At 46.1% G+C, this 11,249-nt stretch overlaps 1 protein-coding gene across 1 annotated transcript in view; it reads left to right on the forward strand.

Moving 5' to 3' along the window:
- Positions 1–11,249, forward strand: part of MYH15 (myosin heavy chain 15) — a 69,844-nt gene that overhangs the window by 56,983 nt on the left and 1,612 nt on the right. The window contains exons 39-47 of the mRNA XM_056327465.1: positions 419–543; positions 2,848–2,963; positions 4,900–5,092; positions 5,805–6,008; positions 6,717–6,842; positions 8,285–8,455; positions 8,971–9,075; positions 10,133–10,228; positions 10,745–10,882. Of these exons, the coding sequence (XP_056183440.1) occupies positions 419–543; positions 2,848–2,963; positions 4,900–5,092; positions 5,805–6,008; positions 6,717–6,842; positions 8,285–8,455; positions 8,971–9,075; positions 10,133–10,228; positions 10,745–10,882 (1,274 nt within the window). The remainder of the gene's footprint in view (positions 1–418; positions 544–2,847; positions 2,964–4,899; positions 5,093–5,804; positions 6,009–6,716; positions 6,843–8,284; positions 8,456–8,970; positions 9,076–10,132; positions 10,229–10,744; positions 10,883–11,249) is intronic.

An 11,249-nucleotide genomic window follows, 5' to 3' on the forward strand; every position in this document is an offset into this window, starting at 1 on the left:
ATCTCATCCTTGAGACTAGCTTTCCAATGTGTTTGGAGACACTGACTGATGCTGGCAATGAAGGGTTTGCACATAGACAATCGGCGTGGCCAGTCTTGGAGGAGGAAGAAAAAGGATGACAGAGGTGCGGAGGATGAAGCCGGCACAGCCCCTGAGGCAGAGCACAGTGTTGCTAGCCTGCAGATCACAGATAAAAACTAAACCACTGTAACCACTTCAAAAAACATTTACAACAAAGTCTGTACCTTCAAGTTGGTTGGGTAAAAATGTTGCTGTAATTGCAAGTCAGGCAGCGCTTGTGTGCAGACGAGCCCTTGAGGCAGGAGGCAGAGGCACCCGTCCTGTATTCACGCTCCACACACCGCAGCAGGTTCGGGATGCTCCAATCGCTAAATCCATCCATCCTTTTTTGTTTCAGAGGAGATTTCTGACCTGACCAACCAGATCAGTGAAGGAAGCAAGAGCCTCCATGAGATAGAAAAAATCAAGAAACAGGTTGAACAAGAGAAGTCAGAAGTTCAGCTGGCCCTGGAAGAAGCGGAGGTAAGGAAAGCAAGCTCAAAGGAAGAGGAAAGGGTGTCTTTGTCAGGATTTTCCTTCCTTTTTCATCCTCTCGGCAACACAGCCAACATGTCAGTTGGTAGCAGGTACGACCTCCCCGCACCCAGCTCCTCCGGCCTCGCTAGCCAGTGTTCTCCAGAGCGATGACTTTTGGAGAAGTCGACTCTAAGATCCTCAGTGGAGGAGGCCCTTCCAAAGGATGTGCCTTGTAGTTTTTTGGGTTTTGTTGTTGGGGGAGTGTTTCCTTTTCAGGAGGCTCAGATCTCCTGCCCACCTCCTGAAAATCCACGCTCACTTCAGCACAGAATATTTCAGTCATTCAGGAAACTGGAATTGCTGAGATCTATGGTCTTAGACTGTTTTATCAGATATTTCCAGCGTTCAGTTTCCACCAGGAAATTCACCATTTCCTATTTTTGAGAATAAGAAAAAAAACCCTCCTGATGACTTTAAGTTTTGTAAGGCCTCGGATACTGTGTTGGGTACTGCAGCGTGCTTTAAAAAAAAAAATGGTAGCAGTCTCAGAAACCAAATGGAAACAGGCCGTTTGGAAAATTTTGGGCTCCCAATAGGAATTTGGTAAAGACATTTAGCATCACCACATTAATTTCTACAGTGATGAGTATGCAGGTACCCGGGAGAGATGCCTCATCCCAGTTTCTAGCAACAAGCCGCAACATGGAACCAGCCAACTGGAAATCTTGGTTATTCACTTAAAGGGCTCGGTTGTCAGGTTGTTTTTTTTAAAGTTTAGTGCACTGCAAAGCTGAGAAGGGCTGTTGGTGTTGCTGGCTGGAAGCCATACAGCACACAGCAAGGGACTTTTAGTGAAGGCTGCATTTCTTTTGAATTGTACCCTAAATAATATCTGCTGAAATGAACATCACCCAGTGAGAAGGACCCGTTAATACCTTAAATGCTGTGCTACTTCTTTTGTCTGTTACAGGACGCTTTATACTTTGCAGGGATTTCACAGCCAAACAAACAGGTGGCGTGAGCAGAGCAGAGGAAAGCGCATGCCTTTCTTCCGCAGCTCTGAGATGTGGAGAGTGATTATATGCTCTGCCAATAAACTTCTCTGGCTAGAAAGATTATATCGGTTGAGGGATCTAAGGGGCACACTTTACTTTCCTGGACTGTGTGGAATGGCTTCCTAGAGCTCAGTGGTATGAGGAACTGATGAAAGTAAAGTGGTGATATATCTTAATTGTGGAAGAAATGGTTTAATGCCGATTTTCTCCCTTCCCTGTGAATTTGGGGCTCTGGCAGTCACCAGTGGTGGCATGGTACTTCTGTGTACTGCTCCCATTAATCCATTGTGGCTCCTTGGCATGGTGCATGCCTTCGACTGACCTGTAGCTGCTGCTTGATGGCTGGAGGTTAGCAAGGATTTTGTACAGCTCTGCCTTCAGAACCTCCACCCTGTTTCCATCATCTCTCAAGGGAGGCACAGCTAAGCCTGTGCAACTCTACCCTTCAGGCAGCACTTCCGAAATACATGATGTTCGGTTCTGTGCTTTCCTTCCCTGTTGGATGTGAGCAGCAAGGAGATGGAATGCTACTGAGCCTGGTTCTGGCAAGACCTGGAAGTCAGAGGCCCTGTGATTTCACCATGGACTGTCGTCAGCTTAGTTCTTGACTTCCATATCTGAGAGGAGTGTAGGAATAAAGACAGAACTCCCTTGTTTCATAGGCTTGTCTTCATGCTAATTGGAAAGAGCAGACAGAGTATTTTTGTATTCTGTCATGTAGAGCCGATGTCTCCTATTTCTGCCCTTGAAGTCATATTGCCTAATAAGATTGTATAATTGGGAGGCTTTCAACACTTCATGGTTTGGGAAGATCTTTGTGAGCTGAGAGATGTTTGGACCCCTTCACCCTCCCAACAACTCTCTTGTTTTAGCTTCTGTGTATCCCTTACAAGCCTGTGAATTGCTGGAGGTATCTGTACAGGGGTGCGCAGCGCGGGATGTCCATTGATATCAGAACCATGCAGGCAGGGCCTAAGGTTTTGATAATTTTTTTTTTAACCCCTGGACTCTCTGACCATTTCTCCTCTGAGGAGCTTGCTGCTCAGTTTTCCAACTGCCAAGTTGCATTAGAAGGCAAATAAATGCCTTGTTTTGCAATGTAAGCTGCTCGTGTCCTTGCTTGGAGAGAGAGGGAAGGAGGGAATATTGCTGTTGGGGACGGGAGGTGCGAGCGGATCATCTCTGTGCAGCAGTTTGTGATCTGGGGGGGGGAAATAACTCCTGGCCCGCAAGCTCTTAGTGTTTTCTATTTCAGGGAGCTTTGGAGCATGAAGAAAGTAAGACCCTCCGTTTCCAGCTTGAACTTTCTCAGCTTAAAGCCGACTTTGAAAGGAAACTGACAGAAAAGGAGGAAGAAATGGAAAATATAAGGTACTGTGCAGGAAGTGGCATGTTTCTTAAGGGGACGGTCTCAAAAGACCAGAAGTGTTCTCAAGGCCCAAGCCAGTCAAATGCCCCTCAGGTAGTTCACGTACCATCCGTACCAGAAGCCATGACACCTCTGACTATTTGCCAGGGGGTAGTTTTTCTTAGTGCCATTTTTTAGTTCAAATTTTCCTGCCAGGTCAGTCTCTGCTGGCGCACACATAAGCCCCCCCACGTACCCCATAGCTGTAACACAACTGACTGGCACGACCACGGCTGCAGCAGCCCGAGGGCTTTGCAGCATGGACACAAGTAGGCCTAGAGAGCTGCCTTCATATCCTCTGGGATGGCTGCCTCCCAGGGAGAATCACGGGCAAAATCGGCAGGACTGCCTCAGTGCCGCTCCAGCCTGTGCTGTCTGGAGGCACTCAGTGAATTTGCGCAGTTGTAGCCACGCGCTGCGGTGAGCAACCTGCCGACTGCGGGCACCGGCTGCGTGAGCGGCAGCCGCGGCGTTACGGGAAGTCTGACTAGAAAGGGAGGGGAGCTTGCAGGTGGAAGGGATGAACAGGGAAAATGGAAAGCAATTAGATGGGAGGAGGAGGATGTCTTTTGCCTCTCCCTCCCACCCAGCACAAATGCTAGTCTGAGGAGTTACGCTCTTAAAATTACGCAATGCTGGGCAGATGTTCAGCAACGTGTGCGTGCAGTCCTTCAGAAAACCCTGGCCTTGACTTAGTCAGCGTTGCAACACTATCAACCCAAGAACCATGTCATTGTTTGTTGGGAGGCTAAAGGGTAAGGAAGGGGAAGTCCAAGGCCCACCCTTGGGTAGATAGAAGAATAAACATGTTAATTGTTTCAATTAACATGAATGTTTTGGCCCTTTCAGACGCTACCTTCTAATGTCCTGCAGATGTCTGGATTACAGAGATCTCTGGGCAAGCTGTGCTCATCAGTGCTTTCTGCCTTGGCTTCGTTAGTGTGTTTTGCTGCCGAGCCGTTCAGCGGCCAGGCTGTGGTGCTCCCTGGCCGTCTGGGGCACAGTTCAGTACCTGCTGAAGCAATAAGGCCCTCAAGGTTTTCCTTGTTGACTCAGTGATTTCCCAGAACTCTGACACTCTCAGCAAAACCTGGCCAGAAGTGAGATAAATGTTTCCCTGTATGAGTCATGTGCTGTGCTTTGAGTCACCTCCTAGTTGTAAAAGAGCAAAACTTTCATTATAGGACTTGACGGCTGTAGAGTCAAGAAAATTAAGCACATATCTGTATCTGTGTGCTGTCTTTAAATGGACATAAAGCTGCCTTTCACAGAGGGACCAGGCTGGTCTTATCTGACTTTAGATGTCTGTAACACAGATTTCTATCCCCGAATTACTGCCATTATAATTAGCATAAGAAATGTTTCTCAACATTCACTTTGATACGATAACTTGTAGCTTACACATGCCATTTACTATAAAGAGCACCAAGAGTAATTAATGAGCTTAGATTGTAGCTGCCTACCTTCAGCTTTATTAATCCCCTCCACTAATGCCTTTATAAAAAGGAAGAGATGTAAAACATCCCTGTAAACGATTCCGTAAACATCTTGGTAAGTGACTGCTAGGCTTGACGTGCTTCTTGTTAGGTTCAAGCCTGTCCTTGCTTGAGTTTACAAGAGATCTGGGAGAACTCCTTCCTTTGATACTGCCAAAGGGAACTTGGGAGAAGGATGCTACAAGCGCTTACAGATCACGGAGCAGGAGGTAGCTGAAGGTGTGAAGCACACCAGCCAGCTAGATGACAGTGAGACACTAGAACCCTGTGCTATGTATGTCATTCAGAAATACACTATTTCTGGAAATGAGACACTTCCCAAATGTGAAGTGCTGTTGCATATGGTTCTACATTCCTGTGCCGAGGGGGAAATTACTCCATTTGCCCTTCATGTCCTTCTCAGGAGAAACCAGCAACGTGCCATAGATTCACTGCAGTCCACCCTCGATTCTGAAGCCCGGAGCAGAAATGAGGCCATCCGGCTCAAGAAGAAGATGGAAGGGGACCTCAACGAGATGGAAATCCAGCTCAGCCATGCTAACAGGCACGCTGCAGAAGCAACAAAGTCAGCACGTGTCTTGCAGACACAGATAAAGGTACTTCGAGAACTGCCAGTCCCAAGCACCCAAGGGTAGGTGCGGGCCAGGTTTCATTAGCACAAAGCAAAACAGCGGTGGGGATGGTAATTAAGAGAGAAGCTGCTCCCAAGGATGTGCAGGGAAAGCCCTTAGCGAGCACGTCTGGCGTAAGAGGATACTGAAATATGGATTTCTTCCAAGATTTGCATACAAGCTGGATGAGATCCAGGCATAAACCCCTTGCTGGCTACAGCCTTGCGCGGGGGCACAAAGCAGGAGGAACCAAAGATCTGTGATTTCGTGCTGAGCTTGCAAGTCCTGTAAAAGCGGAGAGCAAGTCAGCTAGCTGGAGTGCAGGGAGCGTGTGTATATTCACCATTGTTGTCTGCTTCAACACCTGTAATAGCTTAAAAAAGGAGAAAAAAAAAGTGCTTTGCTAAGACATCTCTTCAGCCATCACCTCTCCCACACCTGAGCAGCGAGCCCTGCCTCGGGCAGAACCATGAGCTCTGGCAGTTTTAAACACAGCATTTTTCCCCCATTGCGTGACACACCACAGAAGCTACTCAGCTTGCAGTGTGGTGGAAGGCTTTCTCCAATAAAGAAGCACTGAGATTCTTGAGGTGGGCCCCATGCAATGCCTGCAGTCCAGGGTCCTCTGATGTAAGCGTTGAAATGGCTTGAAATGGACCTGCACTGGTAAAAACCCCAAACCCCTGTTTTGTTACAGGAGCTTCAGGTGCAGCTGGATGACTCTGGACACGTGAATGAAGACCTGAAGGAGCAGCTGGCCGTCTCCGACAGGAGAAACAACCTTCTCCAGTCAGAGCTGGATGAGCTGAGGGCTTTGCTGGACCAGACCGAGCGGGCGAGGAAGCTGGCAGAGCATGAACTGCTGGAGGCCACTGAACGTGTGAACCTGCTCCACACCCAGGTTGGCTTTTCCCGTGCTCTCTCCCTCACCGGGCTAGACTGAGCCTTGTCTGTAAGCACAGACACTGCTTGGCCATGGCTGCTGTTAGCCACATACACCTTGCCCTCCTTCAGGTGACGAAATGAGGGAAAGGGACTTGAGTCACTCCCTCGATACACCACCCCACTCCCTTCAGGTTAACTGGAACTGGTGATTCAGCCAACTGCTTTAAACGCTTTCTCGAAAAAACGGTGATGGAAGATAACAAGAGTAAATTCCTCCACGCTATAAAACCAGTTTCCTGCTGTAGATAAGCGGTGCCTGGGATGGGGAGGTGTTTCTGTGGAGAAGCAATGCAGGGCTGGGCCTGTGCGTGGGGCTTGCTTTAGTCACCTCATTGATGAACTCATCATGGATCAGTCTTTTTCTGATGCCTTATTCATTCTTCCATTTCAGCTTATTGCTTACTATTTTAAATTACCATTCAAAACCTGAATATTTACACCTTTGAGAGTATTTTTAATATTTCCTCAGTCTGAAACTACTTACGCTAGTCAAGGCCAGCCCTTACCATGTCCCTGGGTCTCCCTTCCCAAATACTGCTCTGTGTAATCCAGGAGTTGCACAAATCAGTAAGCCTTGGACTGTTGTGGTATTTAGAGGAGTCATGTCTCTAATCATCACTTTTCCTCCTTTTCCGCTGTTCCTTTGGGGAAAACTTAATAAAAGAACACAAGCCTGATCAATCAAAAGAAGAAGCTGGAGGGTGACATTTCCCAGATGCAGAATGAAGTGGAGGAATCAATCCAGGAGTGCCGGAATGCAGAGGAAAAAGCCAAGAAAGCAATCACAGATGTAAGTAGGCTGGTTCCTTGCTCACTTCTTTTCAGTACCGCAACGTCTCAAGACAGCCAAGAAAGTATTTCCCAGGTGACCATTTCTGTGCTTGTTACAAAGCTCACACAGCCAAAGCACTCCACAGTTATCTGGAGGTAACTGATGAAAGAAACTACAAAATAAAACCGGCTCTAGAGGTAAAAAGCAAGGAAAGACTTTTTCCTGATTTTTAGGTTTTGTTGTTCTGTTGGGGTATTTTGCCCCAAGACTGCAGTTTCCACTAACCCTCAAAGTCTCAGGTCACATCACCCTTGAATCAGGTAAATCATTCACCTGGATAGGCTAAACCAGTTCAGACTGAACTAGCACTAACTGGTCTCCCAGTGCACAGAGAGTCTGATGTGAGAAACACAGTTACTGAATCCCAAACAAGGTACTCCAGAACCAGGTGTCTCTTGGAAAAACATGAGGCCTAAGACCCCAGGAGGGGAGACAGAGTGCATCCCCCCTCTAAGGAAGACATAATTTGGGCAAGTATCGTTTCATTTCCCACAGACCTGGAGAAATCCATATCTTGACTTATAGATCTATATATATATCTATCAGTTCAGCTGATGTACCACATCATACCGATAGATACAATGAAAGCTAGAACTGGAGGTTTCTGTGAGTTCTGTGTGTCTGGAGAGCCTGGACAAAGCCAGTCCTGTACCATGGTCTTTACTGCTTCGCAGCTGACAGCACTATTTCTGCTGCCAGAGAGGAGAATGCTGATTGTCCTTGATTCCGCTCCAGCCTGGATTGCAGTGCCTGCTGTCTTCTGATGACTGCTCAGTGATGGGTACAAAAATCTGTAAATGGCTCTTGGTGGCAGGCACAAGCATTAAAGGGATGAGCTAACTGGCACCCTTGTTACCTGTCTTACAGAACGGCCAGGGACTATGTAAGATGTTGAGGTTGAGCTTTCCATCCCAGCACAGGCTGCAGAAACCGCTCTGCTGTTCCACCGCTCAGGCAGCCCTCGTCTGCCGCTGTGCAGGGAAATTGGTGTGCCAGCTGTTTTAAGCTACCACCTTTCTAGAGCTCCAAACACCAAGATTAGATTTTAGATAAGTTCTACACAAAATGTTTGTAGTAAGTGGCACAGGCTTACTTGAAGGCATTATAAATCAGGAAATTATATAGCACAGATACTAAAAAAAAAAAAAAATAAGGAGAGGAGAGGGGGAAATCTTAAATCACAGGTTAGAACAGAGAGGGGGAAAAAAGGCCTTCAAGGTTATTCTGTCCTTGGGTTTTCTCTGTCCAGGCAAGATTTGCATACACAAGATACTCTCTGGAGCTTTGGGTACAGTGAATGATCCAAATAGGGGGTAATCCGAGATCGATCTTCTGCCACTTCTTCTGAGACATAATCTAAGAGCATAAGAGCGCTGCTGTAAAACGTGGCTGTTTTTCAGGCAGCGATGATGGCAGAGGAGCTTAAAAAGGAGCAGGATACTAGTGCTCACTTAGAGAGAATGAAGAAGAACATGGAGCAAACCATTAAAGACCTCCAGAAGCGACTGGATGAAGCAGAACAAATAGCCCTGAAAGGTGGCAAGAAACAGATCCAGAAACTGGAGTCCAGGGTAAGTTTGGGATCCAACTTCGGACCAATGTCTCCTGCTTACAGAACAGGGACCAGGCAGGTACCCTCGGGCTGCCTGATAAGCTCATAGAGGCCAGTAAGGGATACCAGGAACACTTTCCCCTCTTTCACAAAATGCAGGGGAGCAGTTCCTGGAGGCATGCTTCCTCTTCATCATCCAGCTACGATGAGCTGTTGTAGCACAGGAAATGACCAAGCCCTTGATAAAAAAAAAAAAAAAAAAAAGAACCACGCCATCTAAGCCCAGCAAAAACCTTTCCAATGTTTGCTTCAGTTAAACATTTTTGGTCTTCGTATACATCTACACCTGTTTCTGCTGGTGCAATTTAAACACATGTATGAAAAAGCAGAATGGAAAGTGGTATTTTGATCTGTTCCTGAAATTTGACTCCACGGAGGTGCTGAGAAAATTAGCATTTCTTGAACTGTGAACTGAATTATCTGCTGCTTTATATATATGTAGCATAATGGCAAGGGGTCTTCCTTTTTTTGCAGGTTCGTGAGCTGGAGAATGAACTTGAGACTGAACTCCGTCGCAATTCAGATGCCCAAAAAGGAGCCCGTAAATTTGAGAGGCGGATAAAAGAGCTGACTTACCAGGTAGGCTGAGGCCTGCAGTAACCGGCAGGTCACTGGAAAGAAATGTGTTCTCCCAGTGTCGTAAGTTACCTCAGCGTTTCAGTGAAGGATGAAAGATGGCATTACCCGGAGCTTTCCAACTGTAGAAAGCTTTAGGGACATGAGGAACATCTCCCTAGGGCTACCATCATCTTGCCTGAGTCATGGTGACTGATGTTTGAAAGCCTCTGTTGCTGGGAGTTGGACAGTTTTAGCACAGTATTAATATGGAGCAGGCTTAGATGACTACTCACACTGCAGGTGAAGAAAGAGCCCAGCTGTCTCTTAGCTGTGCTGGTTGCTAAAAAGAGCCAGAAGGATCCAGCTGACTCCAACGCATCACTCAGTGGAGGGCTGGCTGGTCCCAGGGCTCTGACACCCATTGCTGAGCAGCAAGGTCCAGGCTCCAGCCTCCCGCAGGTTCGCTAGCAGCGGCTGCTTTTAGCCTTTCAGAAAAGGTCTTCAGCACAGAACACTGATCCTTTTGCTTTCAACAGCATTCTTAAGAAGCTAATCCCATCCATCTGCTTTAGGAGATTATTTAGCCTCCTACCTGCTGTTTTACTTTGTCTTTTGGATGCAGAGGCTGAAGGTTGTTTTCTTAGAATACAGTGTGTGGGCAGAATTAGCTGGTCCTTCTGCTTGTGGAGTGTGACAACTTAAACCTGGCTCCTTTTACCAAAAATGCCTCCAAACCAGACTTTAAAATATGCAAATTACATATTTCTAGGTCTGCCCATGCGTGTTTCACTAAATAATGACAAGAATGCGCCTCACCCCTACGTGAGGAACTCTGTATGTTTCTGTACACCCCTGAAAGTGTGTGCATATATATATATATGTGTGTTTATAGGTATCTATATTTATATACATATAAATGGGGAGGGTAGTCTCTTTTAATTCTCAACTTCCAGGCTTTCAATCAACCTATAGAAATTTTACTCATCTATACACGGGGCGATCACAATATGGCTCATTTTTAGTTTGAACTATTAGGTCTTTTTGCACTATCAACCCAATTAATGTTGTTCTGATGCAGTCGGAGGAAGATAAGAAGAACCTGGCCAGGATGCAGGATCTGATTGACAAACTACAATTAAAAGTGAAGAGCTACAAGCACCAAGCAGAGGAAGCTGTAAGTAATTACTTGAGCCTTTTTACCTTTGAGAAACGTATTGTTCTAATCCCACAATCTTTAATCCATAGAAGCTTTTAGTACAAATACACCTCTTGGGTGTATTAATATTTGTACTTATATACATATAAACCCTGTATGTATAAGTTTATCAATAATATATATAAAATATGGAGCATATGTGTCGATTATGTTGATTATACAGAGAAGGTATTCAGTTTTATCTTAAGACTGCAGTATAATTTGCAAGGGAATGGGGGAAAGGGAAGGAACAGGAAAGACTTTTTTCCTCCTAGTCCCTCTGAAGGCATGTCGAGAGCCTCCCAGTTCGCTTAACATGGAGAGTGCCACTGGAAAGATCAACCCTATAAAACAACGATCTCAGCTCTCCAGGAGACAAGTGGTTCCCCTACAGCAGTTACCTAGTCACACTGCGCACTTGCCATCCCCCTTGAAAGGGAAAGCTTTGCTTCACATGGACAGGAGGAAATCAGCTGCACTGTTTTCTCTCACCAGGAAGCTCAAGCCAATCTGTACCTTTCGAAGTACAGAAAACAGCAACATGATCTGGATGATGCTGAAGAAAGGGCTGAAATAGCTGAATCTCAAGTTAATAAGCTGAGGAGCAAGTCAAGAGATATTGGCATGAAAAAGGTACGGTTATACCGCATGGGGTAAATGTGACTGTTCAACACCCAGCAGTGGATGCTCTGTATGCAGGAAGATCTGTTACATCTCTTAAAGTAGCATGGACAAGAACCAATTCTTGTTTACTACATTTTTTATTTTCAGTCTATCCTATATTTTAACATTAAGGTAAGCCTTTAGGACAGCAGTGTGATGCTTAGGCAGAATGAATTCTCTGTCTTCTTGATGTTGTCACTTAACCTCTGTGCTCAGCAGCCAGAATTTTCCAGAACTGGTGATTTTGGGTGTTTCTTTGTAAGGGGTAATAAAAACCTCTGCCTTTTTCTCCCTCTGATGGTGTAGATTTCTGTGTATGTAATACAGCCTGAGGTCA

The sequence above is a fragment of the Falco biarmicus genome, chromosome 2 (assembly GCF_023638135.1).
Source record: "Falco biarmicus isolate bFalBia1 chromosome 2, bFalBia1.pri, whole genome shotgun sequence".
Classification (NCBI taxonomy): Eukaryota; Metazoa; Chordata; class Aves; order Falconiformes; family Falconidae; genus Falco; species Falco biarmicus.